The 18,261-nt window shown below is 38.7% G+C and overlaps 1 protein-coding gene across 1 annotated transcript; it reads right to left on the bottom strand.

The window, feature by feature from the left end:
• Positions 1 to 3,093: 3,093 nt before the first annotated feature.
• On the bottom strand, positions 3,094 to 17,224 carry LOC108889557 (palmdelphin). The gene is made up of 7 exons (XM_051067368.1): positions 17,152 to 17,224; positions 13,812 to 13,892; positions 12,630 to 12,760; positions 8,291 to 8,405; positions 7,077 to 7,101; positions 5,937 to 6,047; positions 3,094 to 4,609 (listed from the first exon to the last, which is right to left on the bottom strand). The coding sequence occupies exons 1-7, from the start codon at positions 17,194 to 17,196 to the stop codon at positions 3,318 to 3,320; spliced, it is 1,800 nt and encodes a 599-aa protein (XP_050923325.1). The 5' UTR covers positions 17,197 to 17,224; the 3' UTR covers positions 3,094 to 3,317.
• Between the last annotated feature and the right edge of the window lie 1,037 nt (positions 17,225 to 18,261).

Genomic DNA, 18,261 nt, shown 5'->3' on the forward strand with positions numbered 1-18,261 from the left:
TAGATTCCTTTTACACTTTCTCAAGCCTGACAAGTCAACTACTGATCTTTAACAGTGCATTGTCTTTTATAAGGTTATCAAGTTTTTTTTTCATGTAAAATCTTATTCTCAAAAGTAAAGTAGAACTATAGCTGTTGAATGCAGTTGAGCAAAAAGTAAATGTTTCCTTATGTTCCTTATGCTACATACTTGACTGGTGTTTGTACTGAACTTGCTGTTGTGAAGCAGTTGAATTGTTCTGAATCTTCTTTTCTCTGAGCTTTTCAGCCACACCTTTACTTTACTTTAAAAAAAAAATGTTATTCATGTTAAGTCAACCAAATGTAGCTGGGGAGGGAGGTAGACATTAGGGAGATGATGGCCACACAGAACCACTGAGCCACAGCCTGCTCAACTGGGCTGATAATGGCAACACAGCACTATCTCTCTCTCTCCCCCTCTTTCTAGCTCTCTTCATCTGTCGCTACCTTTCTCTTTCTTTTTCTGGCTGTCTCTGATGTTTTACACTTTTTTCCTCATTGAGTCCCCGGCCCAATTTGTGTAGCGGTCCACTGGGAAAAGTCCCAGTTCTCCTGATGGCAACTCTGCTATTGGGAATAACAGCGCACCCACTGATGGGTTGCAACTCACCCTCTGGATAGAAACATCAACAACCACTGTCCAACAATTCAAAAATGGGAGACTGCTGTTTATCTCCCTCTTCCCATTAACAGTCAACACAGATTTATTTTAACTATAACTGATTCTGAGGTAGTTGTTTTAGCCCAAACCACAGTTTTTCTCTAAACCATACCCAGGTAGTTGTATGTCTAAATCTAACTAAACCTTTACCATAGAGGTTGAGATCAGAAAATTAATATGTTATACAGATTTTAAAAAATGTTTTTTTAGTTTGAAGGACCAATATCCACCCTAATACAAATGAGGAAAAACTAATTTTGCTTCCTTCTCTTCAAAATGACTTTGGACATTTTTAAAGCTATTCAGGAAGTGCAAACTACACTGGACCAATCATTTCAAGAACCAAAAGACCAAAAAAAAAAAAAAAAAAGAGAGAGAAAAAAAAGAATAAGGCATGTGTATTCCTGTCTGAGTATAATCATACAGTGGTTAAGTACACTCTTGCAGCAAATGGAGTGACAAATTAACAGTGAATATTGAATTTCAGCACCAATAATAACAATGGATGGCCCTGGGTTTCTCACTTTTTAGGTTTTTGTCTTACATAAGGAGTCACTGTTATATAACTGTATCCCTTAAGCATGATATCTAAAGTGCCACCTTGTTTTTTTTCCACCCTCCTCCATGTTTTTCATAATGCCACGGAGAGACGCAGAGAGGAAGAGAAAAGCAACAAGCAAGGACCAATGAACAGAGCAGCGGCATTCAGTTCACTCAGCTGTGAGTCCTTGTGTCCACACACACACACACACACACAGTGTTCAGAGCAAACCTGCTGTCCTCGCTTCATACAGACCAGCTCAGACATACACATGTTCACCGTTTTATAAACATATTTATTTTTATTGTCATTGTGATTCAAAGATGTGTCCTTGCCTTGGTACTAGCTTTAGGTTTCTTTGTGAAATCTAACAAATTTACAAATGTATGTGTCTTCTTGTAGTTGGATTGGTGATTAATCCAGGTGACTAATATCAAATAGGCCACAGTTTAAATGACAGCAGTTAGTTGCATTGGCATGAAGGAAAGTCTTCTTCTGTTCATACAAGATGTTGAAATTACAATAACGCACAACTGCTAAAAACAACAATGTCACCATTAGATGATGAAGAAATCTCTTTAATCACAAAGTAAGTAATACCACACAGCTCAGTTAGTTTACAGTTACCAAAAAAAACAAAAAAAAACTTGTTCTCTGCATGATTTAGATTTACTTCCTCATTTGAAAAAAGGCACCACTTTAAAAATAAGCCATATTTGATGGATGTTTCTAAGCTGTAATTAATGGTAAATAAATATTTTATTAATGCTTTTTATTTTTTTTAACAAAGTATGTGGACACCTGAATATCTCACTCATATGTGATAGTTAGACATGTGAGTTTGACACAATGGGCATTTATGTCCAGCTATAAAATCTCCAGTATTCTCTTTTTAGGCATTCCATCAGCGGCTGGCTGCAGGGATTTGTTCCCATTCAGCCTCAAGAGCATTAGTGAGGTCCAACACAAATGTTGGGTGATAAGCCCTGGCTCACAGTCAGCGGTCCAGTTCATCCCAAAGGTGTTGAATTGGTTTGAGGTCAGGACTCTGTGTGAGGCAGTCAAGCAATAGTAAACTGTGAAAAAACATTTCTTTATGGTGCTGGATTCATGCCCAAAAGCATTCTTGTGTTGAAACAGTAAAGAGCATAAACTTGGAGAAATAAAATAAAACATCATTGTATACTATGTTAAGACTTGAGTATCAGTCCACATACTTTGGGCTACATAGTGTAATAAGGATGTCATTTGGTTTTCCAGATTCCTGTAGTGTAACTATCTCTGCTGCAGCTAGACCAAAATCAATGTATTTATTTTTAGTCTAGATGAGGTCAGTAATGCTTGTGTGTTTAACTAATATTTGCAGTTAAAGGGTTCTGGGTTACTTACTTTATAATAAGCCATCAAGTCCGCAGATATGTATGGCAGTATACTATCAAGGCTTCCCCCACCAAAACAATGTTCAAAAGCTTCTTTCTAATGAATTATGAGACAAAGCAAGTCATACTGGAAACCTAGCCAATTCAAATGTCTTAGTATTAGTCTATAAAGCATTAATAAAGGGTTTATTTATTTTATTCTATTTTTTGCAACTTACAGATTTATATATAAAGTATATAATTTTAGACAGTGGTACCATAGATTAAAATAAAATACAACTGCATTGGTCAGGCTTTGACACATTCTGTGCCCGTGTTAATGGACTGTGTAATGAAACTAATTTGCCAAGAGGTGGCAATAAAGCTTTCTGAATCACTGAGGCACAAGGGCTGACTAACACTGCCTGTGGCTGTCAGCCGTTTTCCCTCAATCAAGGCAAAGCACAGACGTGTCAAAATAAGGTTTTCTTCAACAAATAGCGCACAAAAGGAAAAGTTGTTGTCTTTTTATTGCATAAGAAAATAAGAATGGCACCTGGTGTAAGGCTGAGAGATGGATTGGAGGTTATGCATTCACACAAAAGATATGTTCTAATCTATAAGCCAAATGGAAAAACATGGTGAAGGACAAGAAAGATAGAAAAAAGAAACCAGAACAAATTCCATTCCCACATTCTTCAGTGACCCAGTTTCTCAGCAGCTGGTGAAGTTCTGTCTTATCTTCCTGTTGAGCACAGCTTCATCTTCTCCATATTGATGCTCCCTGTGTTTGCCGACTCATTCCCCCTTTGTCCCTGCAGGTAGGGACTGTGCTTTCCAGGCTTGTGGATGAATGTTGGCTTGTGGAGCTCCAAATCATCCCAGTGTGTGTTGGTGTCTTCAGTAATGTCTCTGCAGCCTGTAACCTTGGCTATACCCACTTTAGGTTGGAAGACTTTGCTCTTGTATCCCTCTGGGTGGTATGAAAGACATTCATCCCCCTCACTTTCATTTTTAACAGACTGGGCCTCACCACCACCACCACCACCATCATCATCATCATCATCACTATTAGCTATGATGACCAGTTCAGCCTGGATGTCATCTTCCTCTTCGTCCGCAGCGTTCTCGTAGCCCATGAAGATCATGGTGACAGGTTCTGATTCTAGCTCATCTGGCAAGTTCAGAGAGGCGTTACTCTCTGCACAGTAGGGCGAGTGTCTGTTAAAATCCACTGAACTCTCTATCAAGGCATCAGGATCACCATCAGACTTGTGGGACTGAAAAGGACTATGGCTATCCACAGCCCTGTAGACTGGTTGCATGGGTGCTGGCATTCCTTCAGACCTGGCTTTAACTGAGACCAGAGCTGCTGGATTTGGACTGCTTGTATCTGTCTTGCCATTGGTGAGTCCTTGTGGAGTTTTAGCACCAAAGTCAGGCTGTGGGATTAGATGGTTGTCACTCTTAGATTGTCCTGGAATGTGGAAGTTGGGCAGCTTGGTTTCTTCTCCAGATTTTTTGACTCTTGACATGGAGTCTTGTTGGATGAGGCTAGGGCTAGGTGTTTTGCTCTGAGCTTTCCATCCCTCCTGTTCTTGTCTGTGCTGGTTTTCCTCTCTGAAGACTTGAGGTCCATTTCTGGATGGGATCATGCTCTGGAAGGGGCTGGGACTGGATGTCGGGGTTTGCCTTTGAGTTTTATTCGGCATCCTGGGAGTTGAAGGCCTACTGTTCCCTGTGTAGGGTACAGAGTAGACAGGCTGATGGTAATGAACCTCAGTGGGCACATTCTCTTCTGTGGCCTGACGTAGCAGCTCTTCTACCTCTGTGTGTGTCATCTCTCCAACTGCTCCACAGTGCATTTTGCCTCCGTCTGGGTGCAGCGCATATACTGACTTGCGCCCATCTTCGTACACTTTTAACCCCCTCTCCTGGATGGTTTCGGGGGTGATGGATGCTGTAGAGATTACTTGACTTTTGCCTGTTCTCTTATCATGCTCCACACTGATCTCCATTGCAAATGTAGCTGGAATAGAGAGAAGACTCAGATGAAGGTCCTTAAAAGAAGATTAGATAATAAAATTTTATAAAAATGCATTGATTAGTCAAATCATAGGAAATTAATTAATTAGTAGCTGATCAGATTTTTTTCTTCCCTAGAAAACATGCCAAATACATTGGCTCTAGTGGAAGATGAAGATGTCACCTTGGGCTTTCATACATGGTGAAAGGCATTTGAACTATTCAGTGTGTATCAGTTTGTAGAAAAAAAAAACATTAACAGATTATTTCAAAGAAACAATCAGCAGACTAATTTACAGTACATATTAATCGTTAGACAGCAAATTTCAAAAAAGACTGGAGCACACTGATTGAATATTGACTACAATATTTAGGCACTACTTCGTCTTCAGAGTCAAAGTGGACATGTACAGCACAGTCAACCTTAGAATAGGTGCACATTTGTGAGTGGATAGCTGGTTGAGGAGAATTTCAGATCTATAGGATGATGGATCCTCTTCTAACTAGACTTTACATATCCACCTACTGGTGAAAAAAAATTACAAATATACATACACACGTGCTGTCTTGTGATTTGGTTTATGTGGGACAAACAAAAAGACCCTCTAAGATTTGTATATGTGAAGTCTATTTGTGTTTCTCTGTGACTGTAGCAATAACACTTTATTATTGACTGTGTCAACTTTCATCCTTGGACTCACAATCCAATAGATTTGAAACCCTGCTTAACCTACTTTTTTAATGAAACAGTACTCTCTTGTGACAGTATTCTAAGTTGTTTATATGTATATCTGCCACATATATTTGTCTGTTTTGATTCTAAGACATAGTAGTATCAAATCATGAGTCTGTTTGCACCATTAAAGGCTGAAAATCAGTCAGTCCGTTTTTTCCCCTCTGAAACTTCGCTTTCTCCGATGTATGACTTTAGCAAACTTCCAAAGTGGTAGACATGGAAATGTTCTGTTCTCCTCACAGTGAAATCTAATTGCTTCATAATTTGCATCCTGGTGAAATGTAAAATTACAGCTTTTAAAATAGCATAATGGAACCAGGAGGCGTTTTCAGTCAGAGCAGCCAATCTTGAGCAGACAGCTATGCCTCAAGAGCAAAATGGATGTCTGCATAACCATGAAGCTGAGAGGCTAAGCTTTGACATTGCTGGTAAGCGTCAAAATCTGTCCACAGCTTAAATGATGCTTCCTTTCTATCCCATTGTGTACTACTTGTCTCCTATCATATTTTCAACACATTGTCCTGACAGTTGTGTGATGAGTCAGGAAAGCTCAAACTGCTTTTCAGCCTATCCACTAGTTATATGAGGTCTGTACCTTTCTTTGGTTCTTCACTACCAGGCTTACATATAGGGCGGGTTTCTGCAGGTGTCAGTGGGATGAATGATGAAATATCTGGGAGTGGTGAAGAGACATGATGTGTCACATCTGAGGAGAGAAATATTATCAGTGAAATGCAAGAAAACACTATCTTGTTAATTGTCAAACCCAGTTATGTATTTATCACACAATAACTAATGATGCTCTTGTTATGTTTTTTAGGCCCATTATCCCTAGATAATACTTTCTGGGATAATTCAATTTTTGAGAAGTATACTCATTCACTTTTATCCAGAGAACAATATGTTCACATGGATATCAATCTCATGTCTGTGTGCTGGGTAAATAACTGGATTTGTTGTTAGACTAGCTTAGTTAAACACTGGAATCATGGGGAGACAGCTCCTATCAACGCTTCTAAAGCTCACCACGGCATATCTTATTGTACGTTAAGAATGATTTTTGCAGTCTGTCAAGAAATAGGTCCAAAATGTAAGCCCACCTAAAAATGCAAACCGATGTATTAGAGTTTTAGAGGTGTTGCTAGGTGTATTTTTGAACTTTGGACAGACCCAAGCTGTTTGCAGTCTGTATGATAAGCTAGACTAGCCACATCGTGACTCCAGCACACACTCTTCACACACAGACATGAAATTGATGTCCATCTGAACATCTCATTCTGAAAAAAAGGTGTTTTTATCCCAATCTTGAACTTAATTTAACTTTAATAACTTCAGTTTTATCCCTGAATTTGTTGTTAAGCTCGAACCACATGATCTGAAAATAATGGGCCTAAAAATGAGCAAACAGTCATTGCTGTCTGAGACTGAAGGATAAACAATAAAGGTTAAAGGTTAAAAAGGTTAGTATATCAAGATGGAATATTATAACTATTTAGATTAATAACATTTATGTTTTGTTAATATATATCAAATAATGTCAGTTCTGATACCCTTAAGGATAAGCAGGTATAACTATAAGATGGATGGATAATGTCAGATCTATTCACATGTGAATACAGCTGGGTCTTACATGTTATGTTAGTCTTAAGGGCTAAAAATACTGTAACAGAAAAGTATATAGAAATGACAAATTAACTGATCACACAACACACCAAAATGCTACAGAAATGTTTACCTGCCTGGAACTCTGCGTTTAGCTCCTACATGTGAAGACAGAGTAGTTGAGGGTCAAAGTGGTGAGAGCAGCAGGAACTCAACATCACAGCAGTTGCAGATTGATGGCGTTAGCATCAGCAGTCCACGACTATATCACGTTAAAGTCACAGTTATTCCGCTGTGTCTTTAAGATGACATACAGGCAGCGACCAGAAGGTAAATCACGCTTATTAGTACTTGTACACCGCACTCCCACTATGTGAGCAATCCATTTACCTGCCACCCTATTCACTCAAAGCAGCCTCTTGTGAACCAAAGCACACCCACACAGTCCTCGGTGAGTGCATCTTGTTAGAAACAAGCGGAGATTAGAGGAAGCATGGAGAGAGTGGAAAACAATGAGATTTGAATTCAGTATAGTATATTCATAGAAAGCGCTTCAATCTATTCACACAGTTGAAAACCTGTTCTAGCTGTTATAACCCATACAGACTCAGAACGTTCTGTAGCCTCCAAGACCATTGTGTTGAAGCTACAATCTCCACTGAGGTGAGTTGTGGTTATGCAAGGGTTTGTTTATGGTTTCAAGTTCAAAACACTATAATTCTGTTTTATATGAATTGTGCAGTGTTTTGGTGTCTGTTAAACCTTCAGACTCATGAGTCTGTTACTAGAACTGACCGTACTAGATCACATTTCATCGTCTGTACCTGAAGCAACATGCAAACACCAAACACACCCACGAGATGAGGTGGGTCACCAACTGGCAAGCAATTTTTTTGCCCTGGGTCTCCAGCTACATACAGGCTGCTATGCCTTATTGTTGGAGGTTGCTGGGGCAGTATGCAACCTGAAATGAATGTCTGCAGACACAGGTTTTTAAACAAAGTACAACACAGAGCTTTACATAACTTTTCTGTTTTGTTTTTGTCATACTGCCCTTACAGTGCCACTGACACTTCTGAAAGTAGTAATGTGAATTTTTCCAGCAGGAGAAAACACACAGTATTTAAGAAGTGAGAAGCATAAGTCCAGCTGCCTATGAATTGTACATTACATCAGGAATCAGCAAAGGTGGTTTGTTGTAAGTGAAAGGAGTGTTAGATCATCATGCTTCGTTGCCCAAACAGTTACATATTGTAGCATTATTACAATCAGCGAGAAACACACAGCAGTGTAAGAGCTAGTACAGCAAGCAGAGTATCTAAAGGCAGCCAGGTAATTTGACCCTACCTTGATAATGTCTTCAGCGGTCCTCTCCACCTCTTTCAACCGCTTAAGAACTACTTCTTCATTGGCAGAGATGTCGAGCTCCTGTGCTTCCAAGGCCATAATCTCCTTTTCTATTCTGTGCAAGAGAGTAATAAACATTGATGATTATTGGAACATACACTTAGCTGAACAACATTTCCAGCAGTTCTTAACTAACAGCAGTAGTTAGAAGGGATGTGAGTGGCTTTTAGTGAGTCAACAATCCACATTTGCTTCAGTGCTTTTTATGTTTTCCTCAGCACAGGGTATTCTGGGTGGTGTTGCAGTGTTTGCTTATTATGGTTTTCCAGCACATGCTAATTTAAAACATTGCTTTGTACTCATGAGTGTACAATTTTCTGTTGTGAGGTGAAAAGCTGAATATCAGGTTAAATAGTATGCAATCATATTGGCAGGTACAAATCATATATTTGATGTTTTTACTGTAATTTAAATTTACATTTGAGTTAAGTCATTCTTCTTAGGAGGAAAGTCTCGCCTACTACCAATGAAGTAAAAGCAATATTGGTGTTGGTGTTTTTACTGGGAAGGAGATCCAGCTCTAAACATTACTAGAAAAAGAATGTTTGTTAAATAAATAAAAATTTAATGAAATAAATACTGATTTCCAGATGTTAGCACAGTAAGCAAAAAGGTAAGTGTCATTCACTTACACTGATCACATTTAGACTGACTGAAATTTTAATTTCTTAATTGCATGATGGAGTGTCAAATAAATTTGAGATGAATCAAACCTCAGAGGAAAAATGAAAGTAATCACAGGGGGTTCTCCAGTTTAAATGAACATATCACTCTTATATTCATGTTTTCTTTTCATAGATGTAGAAAAGAAAATTCCTCTCTCCTCAGGATGTTCTGCTTTTGCAAGTTGATAATCCTGCATAATGCATATTCTGTCATAATTTCATTTATGCACGTCTGACACATTCTTAGAATTGTTATGTAAACATTACACATGTAAACATTTGTCCATGTTTGTTCTATGTGACATAAATGTTGTCATCATGTCCCGCAGACATCTGCCCAGAGGTCCATGCAGACCTTCCAAAATATATGACTGTGTAGACCACACATACTACAATCACACTGACTGCATATATGCTAGAAAAGCAAACTAAATACTTATGTGTATTATATGTAGTGTATCTACTGTATTCCACACCCCTACACACACCTTTTTCAACTTTCTCTCATTGTTCACCCAAAAACAACAAAGAAAGAAACCCATACATGAACTCATTTGCAGATATAAATGGCTTACTTTATAGAAATTAAAATGAAAGAATGTTGATATCACTCTAATTTAAATGAGAGGGCAAGGTATTGAGAATCATTATAACTTGGAATTATCAGATTAATTATTGTTAGGCACAATAATACCAGGTAGCCTCTCATATTCATTGCTATTGTTATCCATGATGATGGAGCACCAAAGATTAGAGATAAAGATATACTGCCCCCAAAACATGTGCATTGGGTCAAGCTGTTGCAGCCCTCTACTAAGAACCCACTTCAGATAAGATGTGACCACTTTGAATCTTGGCAAGGAAGCTGGTAGCACTAAATTAACACATTCCAGGATTAGAGTCTTGATTCTACAGCAAAGGCAAATCTTTGTACCTGTAATCTGACACATGCATGTTTTGCTTTGTGAAAATCTTAATAAAGAGTATCCATATGGAGACCTGCAGAGGTCACTGGTGTAATAAGGCTTTTCTTTTTCATGATTATCCATATTCAGTGTTACTCAACCGCTGTAATTAAGCATAACTTTGAGGCTTTAACCAATCAGATTTCGAGTTGGCGAGGCTAGGGCCATTTAGCAGGCCTTCGCTAACGTCAACATTTCCATGTGATTTGATTGGCTGGTCAGAGCTAGCAAACCGCATCTATAGCTACTAGCGCAAGCTAAAACACGTTAGTATAGATTTAATAGCTGTTTATCAACCCACAATGGCTGAGGGAGGAGGAAGAGCTCAGTGGCTCTGTTGTAGAGGTTTATCTGTGCGTCTCAGTTCCAACAATAAGTCCTTTCCTATCGTTATGGAGGCTAACGCTGAAGATCGAGTCTGCCCAGTCGTACTTCTCGGATAAGTTTTAATTCCCTTTAGGGCTGAGAATGTCCGCTCGACAGAAGCAGTTTTTTTTTATTTGTCTACAAATAATCAGCAGTTTCGGTGAGTAAAATGCATTTTACCTATATTACGTTTTTGCCATTTTATTAGTCTATATTGATGCTTCTGCTGGAGATGATGTGTGTGGCGCAGCCGTGGCTGCAGTGTTTGGAGACTTACTGAAATGTGTTCATTGGGTCTTAATAGCATTGCTTCAGTAATGGCATTTATTCTGGCTACATGACATGCCTGTCTGTGCAAAGTTCTGTTATACTGCGTTTCTGTATATTGTTGATGGTTTCTATCATAATGACTACTATTAAGAGGTGGGTTAATTCAGGTGGGACACCAGTGAAGGCTTGGGTGTGAAATGCTTCCCAAAGAAAGACATATGTGAACAAACCATATAGTTATAGGTTGGACATGTCAGAGAAAACAAAAAAGGAAAAGACAAACGGATTGAATGGGATCTTGAAATTTGACATGTCCTTCCTTAATGCTTCACAGCACACTGTGTGAGAGAATTCCTCACAGCAGTGTAGAAAGTAGAAGGTGTGAAGACTTGTGTGTGTGTTGTTGATATGTACAGACACTAAGCCAAGGCTAAGCAGACCTGTTATGTAATAAGGAGAGGGTTAACTGTCTGTGCTTTGACTGACACACATGCTGCTGACAGGCAGCTAAGGTGAAAGAGTCTCGCCCTAATCCCTCACAGCTTCCCAGTATGGACCACATACACACAAACATGTGCAAAGTGCCATTCTTGGGGAGTAGCCATGAGAGGAAACAGTTTTTACTGCAAATGATCATTTAATATGGATGGTTTATATATTATTCTTCTGTAAAATTAAATATTAATTGTTAAAATTGCCATTTTTGCCCATTCATCTACCCTGATAATTATTTTTCGAAATCTTTGCAAACTTATGTTTTCATTTACAAAAGTATTCAGACCCTTTATTCATTACTTTGTAGAAATCCTATTGGCAGCAATTACAGCTTTGAGTCTTCTTGGATAAATCCCTATAAGGTCGCGTGCAGTCTGGAGCAGGTTTTCTGTCTTAAAGAACCTGTCTTTATTTGGTTGCATTCATTCCTCTCCCACTTCTGACCAGTCTCCCTGTCCCTGCTACTGAGAAACACCCCTATAGCATGATGCTGCTACTCTCATGCTTCACAGTAAACACTATAGCCAGCCAGTTTTGGCCAACTGCTGAGGAGATCCTGGTGTCTACCAGATATAGTTTTTGGAGTCTGTCCAAAAGGTAAATTTTTTGCCTCATCGGACCAAGTAGTCTTTCAAATGGTAAACCCCGAGCTGGCTGTCATATGGCTTTTACTTAAAATGGGTTCTGCCTATGCACTGTACTATGAAGCCCTGATTACTGCAGTGATTGCAGGTATCTCTCCAGAGATAGGGTTCTTAGTCATCTCCCTGACCAAGACCCTTCTTGCACAGTTACTCTGTTTGGTTGGGCAGCTATCTGTAGGAGGAGTCATGGTTCCAAATGTCTTACATTTCACAATTATTGAGGCCACTGTGCTTCTGTGAGCACTCAAAGCTGTAGAAATGTTTTCCTGCCCTTGCCATGATCTATGCCTAATCCCGCTCTTATTATGGGTCAGAGAGTGTTCAGTGGACTTCATTGCTTGGTGTTGTAGTGACTGTCAAAGCTCCATCAGGCTCACTGTCTTGTTAGCAGACACACAGACAGAGATTGACAGTAGCTGCATAGATAGGTATATCTTTTGAATGTGTATTTATTTTTACTTTTGTTTATTTCTATTGTCAGAATTCAGGTGCCACATAATATAGAACAACTATATTACTATATAGAAAGTGCTGGAACAAAGGAGAGAAACTAACTCAATTGCATGATCTTGTCACTGTCACTGTCTTTCATAATCCAGTCTTTGTGAGGAGCCTGTTTGTATGGCTCATTTTGCATTTCAGAGTTTGACCAGAGTGACTCCATAGTCTGTTACTGTTGGTTTCTGCAGCAACCTCTTTTCTCCCCTGAGATCACTGAAGTTTCACATAGTCTTTAGAGGCATCAATGCACCTGAACCAAATATAAATGTCTTCACCCACATGATTTGTTTCTTCTGCCAGTTTCTCTGCCTGTTGTGTCAGGTGTGGGATGCACTGTGGGATTTACTATAGTTTCCAGGTGCATTCGGGTTACCTGAGGATGTTGCTCTGCAGCTGATCACTCTGCTGCTGTTCGTCCTGAGCCTGAAGCCTCATGGCCTCTTGTTCCTGCTCCGACTGCTGACTCAGGCCATCCATCAGCCACTGCTCCCTCAGGGCTTTTTTCTGTCAGTCAAACACACCAACACACAGAAAACTCTGTTTTAAATGCCAACAGTATTTTAGCCACATTTTAAATGCTGTTTGTGTCATGGTGACACCTGCCTAGTCTCTCATTTCTCCTTCAGCCTCACAAACTCTCTGAATCTTTCGAGACCTTGTTATTACCCACCTCTCCACTAGATGCCCTCAGAGTTTCCCATCCTTCAGTATGTACAAGAGTTCAGTATAGACACAGTTCTACAGATTTGATCATACTGGTGTCACAGGTGTGTTACTGTCCAGCCACCATAAAACAGATTAGAAAAAGTCACAACTGATGAAAATATTGCTGTGCTCATCTTGGAGGCTTTTACTGTCCTCACAGCAATTAAATTTAATTAATTTCCAGGCAGCAGTTAGTGCTTCACTATATCTCTTTGCCCTGGGTTTTGCCTTTCAGGCTTTGTACATGTTTATGTAGCTTATTGACCGAATCAATACACACAGTAGACAAAAGACAGAAAAAGTGTGTGTAGAATGTCCGTTTTTTGATGTGATGAGATATGACTCAGCGACATTCTCTCTCATTTCACACAAGCTGCTTAGACACCACCTCCCCCTATAATATTAAACTAAATATAAAAGCATAGAATTTTTAGGTCTGAAAAGGTTGACTCTGACAGTGACACAGCTGAAAATGCATTTCATCTGGACTGGAGTGGAATAGATATAGGTAGATATGAACAATATAACAAAGTTATGTAATGCTTCTGCAGAGGGATTCCAGGTAATATCTGTGAAATTACGGTCTGGCCCTTTGTGTTTGTGTCCGAGTTTGTTCAGAAATGAAACTTTGAATTGAAATTGTTGAGCTGTTATTAGCTTTGAAAACCTTCATCTCAGTGTTCCTCTTGGGAGTCTTTACAGTCTCTGTTCAGTGTCTGCTAAAGACACATTCCTACTCTGTAGTGCTCTTTATTAGATTGAGTAAGATGTTAGAATGACATTTTGACAGATCCGGTGCATTCCATTTTCTCCTGGATCTTAGTGTTCTTGTTATTACAGTAAAAAGTACCTTTATGTACTGGAGTTTCAATTTCTCCTCCTCAATCTGTCTCCTTTTCTTGGCAATGTCCTCTTGGATTCTCCTTTTGTCCTGTGGGGGCAAATCAAACACATGTTTGCATCATGTGTACATTTTACAGCATGGAAACTATTCCACCTGTTGTCTTCTCGTGCTGACACTCCAACCTTCAGTTGACAGCTGGACGCCAGCAGCCATAAATAGCTAAAAAGCAGTACACCCTTCATGGCCTGACCCTGTACCTGTTGTTTGTGTGTGTGTGTCCATCTGTTCACTGAAAGTGCTACAACTTTGCCTGTTAACAAGCACCTCCTGTGGAAAAGTTAATTCATGTTAGAGTGTCCAACACCTTAAGTCATTTAAAAATGGACTTGTTTGTCCACCCTGGATAACCACAGACAAACACACTACTTAATGGCTTTAATCATTCACTCAGCATCAAAACACAAGCCCTGTCTTCCTGATGTCACACTGAGGGGGTTCACTGTGGGCTAAAATCAGCTCCTGGATCCTGGATCAGTGTGGCATTAAACCCCAGTGAAAGGGGATCTCCCTAATGACGTCTGCTGGTATTTATAGCCCAGTTTCTGTCTGTGCTTGACTCTGTCAAACTTAGTGATGTCAGTTTGCTGAAATGTTTGGACTATGAAAACCATTTTACAGAAACAACTGGCACCATGATAATTATCTGGGAGAGGTTTACTGATGACCCACATTGCTCATCAAGTTTGATGAAAATGGTGAAAATCTAAATTAATTAATTTAGCAGTGTGGCAGTCAGTCCATAATCATATGACTTTATACTGATATGTTTAAATGAAACTAACATTTGTTCAAGTCAACAGAAAAAACAATGTAAGTCATAGTGTTATATACATAGACTGGGTGGCTATCATTAAAGGTATAATTTGTAATTTTTGCATTAAAATGTAAAAAAAAAGACTATCCCTATGTTTAATAGTTTGTTGATTTATGTACTTACATTATTCCAAATGTTTCCAGCAATTTTCAAACCTAAAGAAATCTATAATTTTAATCAAGGTAATGGCCTGTTCCATTTGGTCACTTGTTATTGGTATTACTTCCCTGTTGCACATGTGTCAGCATCGTGGTTGTCTGCCAGGAGTGATCAAAACTGACTTTTATTCAATTTTAAGCCACATTTCTAGGATGCGCTTGTTAGATCTTGGTCGTTATTAACTGTATATTTTTACACATTTTGTACTGGCTGTACAAGATGAAGGATTTTAGTCATGTGTCATCTGGATCTTAAGTTATCAGAGAAACAAGCTTAGCAAACGTTACGTCCCATTTCTACCTAACAACATTGGGGAAACATGGTGTCATTTGGTGTCTATGGAAACTTTTTGAACTCCTCAAGAATTTGAATTAGGATGTGGTAGGTTTAATCAAATTTTGTCTTGAATATATTACACAATACTTCCTCATGAGCTGCCTAAACTCCCCTCTCGTATTAAACTTTGCAACTAAATGCAGTTCATGGTTAATAAGGGGGTGCTGCTGAGTGCTATAACAAAATCAGGTAGTGCATCTTCACGATGTTAAGATAGTTTCGAGATTTCATCAAAATCCTATTACTGCTGTGTGAGGTAACTGGCTGTGATGGACAGATTGAAATTACTAAGCTAAAATTAAAAAAAAAAAAAGAAATCAGAGAACAGAGAGTGAATCTACACTGATCTCTACCTTGATGCATACACACACACAGCAGGGAGAGAGAAATACATGCATCTTTGTTTTTCTCAGGTGGATGATAATCACTTCACAGCTCCAGAGCCATGTCTTAAATTACTGTCAGTTTGCCCTTGTGTTTCTTGCATTGTGTTAACATCTTTCTACCACAGATAAAGTTGGTGCTGCCTCCTTGCACTCTGTCGGGGGAACTGACCTACACAGCTATAGCTAGAATTCTGAAGGTTTTCCTCTATAGCTCTGTCATCCTGCAACAGCACACCCACAGTTTTTTTATTTTCAGACTGCTTGGTAACGACTCCTCTTTCCGTGCTGCATCATGACATCCTCCTCAGACTAAATATCACAGCACTGAATCACTGGGATGCAGTTAGCTGTACTGATAAAAAAAATTGCTTGTAGACATATCAATTTGAGTAACACAAAGGAATGTGATTTACCTGATAAAGTGTTGACTTAATGCTCCACATGAGCCACATTTGAGTTGGTTGTGTTCATGGCTGCTTAAAGGGTTTATAATGACTTTTTATTAATATAACCATTCAGTATATCTGAAACTTTAATCCAAGCAGGTCAAAATATATAGGCATCTTCCATCCAGCAATGGAATCACCCAGACCACTATTCTAATAATTACATCTATACTAGATGAGGGAAAGAAAGAGGGAAAAAATGCAACAAACTCCAGGCTATATGAAGATTAGACATGAATAGGGATGCATCATCCCAGTCTTTAAAGGATATTCCTACAATTTTTTCAAGTCTGTCAATGTTCTTTGTAATTGTTCCTGCCTTCCATGAAGAGACTCTTCCTAATGTAAATCCATTGTAAGAGATGTGGCTCAAAATCTACACTCGTTTGGGGTAAAAGTTCAGTTGAATGAATATGAGGCTTCAGCAGTCTGAGTTATTTTAATTTGATGAGTGGGTATTTTCAATGTTCAGTGTTTCAATGTTAGTCATTTTTGTGTAAATTTCCTCTTACAAAAAAAGACTAAAACCTAAAAACTAAAAATTCTCACTTGATAGTCTGACTCAGTCAATTAAAGCCACATATTAACTTCAGCTGAGCTTAGAGTGTATTTTTACACAGAACGAATATTGTGGATTTTACACTGGAGTCATATTAGGAGGAGATCTCTTCACGGTGCACATTCAGTGTTCATATTGCACATATGACTTTAAAGACAGACATGAAAATTGTGAACTTAATCTTTAAGATGCAGAAGATATCCCTATTCTCCATATAGCCCAGAGCTTGATGTTATAAATTGCTGTACAACAAACAACGGCCATATTTTTTAAATATGCGAAATAACTGCAACTTGAACCTGGTTTGTATTATTCATAGACTACATTAGGAAGAATGTGCTAGTTACAATATGTACAGACACCTGTTTTGTTACTTAAGTAACAAATGCAGAGTAACCAAAGCCTGAACACAATCACCTGAACACATCACTGCCAAATAACTTGTGTGGACAATCAGATAACAACCAAATGAGAGCAGTTTGAACAAATCTCAGCTTCTACTTTGAGCTTGACCACCACAAATTCTGTCCTGAACTGTATCCCAGCTTTCTCCTACTACTCCCGGAGACACAGGTCTAGTCCTTACCGTGATGGCCTGGAGCCTCTCCTTCAGCAGGTCAGCCTCCTCCATGTTGAACCTACAGGACAAACAGAGTACATGACCGTTAAATTGAGGATGAAGTGAAGGGGCAAGGCTCAAAACTAAACTCATAAGCAAATGTCTGGATTTTTCATGCATAGCCATGTACTGTAAATAGATAGACAAGTAAAAAAACTGAGGTTTTATTATCATTATTATTAATATTATTAATATGATACTGAAAAATACACATTGTATTATATGTACTGTATATGTATGTATTTTCGGCTTATTCCATTGTTTGTGTTCAGAGTGTGTGCATGTGCATGTGTGTATGGTGAATTGGAAACAATCTCAGTTTATATGTGATCCTAACTATGTGGACAAACATATCCAATTATAATGTCTTAACCTATTATTTTGAGCAATGTGAAGCCTGTGTTACCACCACTGTCTGATTTAGCAAATGTTCCTCAAACAGGCAGAGAGAGAGTGCATTTGTAGGGAACTATTTTTAGAGTCCGATTAATCCATTTGTGTTTGTTGTAATTCACTATTGATAGTTTGAGGATTACAAGTAAAGGATTTAATAAATTTGATTCATTACTGTAACTAGGAAAGTTGTTTTAGTATAAAGTTTTGTGCTTCGCTTCCATTTTTATACAGTAGCAGAGTGCGTGACTGTGTATATATAGTCACACACAGTCAGTCATGTTATATCATATACAAAAAGGTCAACTGCATACTGGGTGAAAGTATAACTTCTGAACAAAATTTTACTGTGGTATATTGTAACATACTGTATGGATATGAATATATCATCTTTGACAGGGAGAGAGGCAGAAAGAGAGGTAGCATGCATGTGTCACATGTCAGAGGGATTCAGGCCTGAGGAATGGCATGATGAATGTAGGGAATGTTACATGGCTGTGTTGGTACTCAAAGCATGACAGTAAATCACAGTGCTATAGAAAAGAGAGAACTGGGTTCAGGGAGAACTCACACAGACACACAGTCTGCAATAATATACTGTGGGAGAAAGAGAGGCAGGAAGAAAGGCGAAGGAAACTAGGAAGAAAGAAAAAGAAAGAAAGGGGAGGAAAAGAAGAAAAGTAG

Source organism: Lates calcarifer, unplaced genomic scaffold, assembly GCF_001640805.2.
Source record: "Lates calcarifer isolate ASB-BC8 unplaced genomic scaffold, TLL_Latcal_v3 _unitig_1596_quiver_1024, whole genome shotgun sequence".
NCBI classification, from domain to species: domain Eukaryota; kingdom Metazoa; phylum Chordata; class Actinopteri; family Centropomidae; genus Lates; species Lates calcarifer.

What these genes read in the sequence shown, in the direction of transcription:
- LOC108889557 (XM_051067368.1), bottom strand. Translation starts at nt 17,196, where the DNA reads ATGGAGGAGGCTGACCTGCTGAAGGAGAGGCTCCAGGCCATCACG. An exon ending in AGAGGCTCCAGGCCATCACG is followed by an intron (nt 13,893 to 17,151) that starts GTAAGGACTAGA and finishes TTGCCCCCACAG; the next exon opens with GACAAAAGGAGAATCCAAGA. An exon ending in AAACGCAGAGTTCCAGGCAG is followed by an intron (nt 6,048 to 7,076) that starts GTAAACATTTCT and finishes TTCTCTCCTCAG; the next exon opens with ATGTGACACATCATGTCTCT.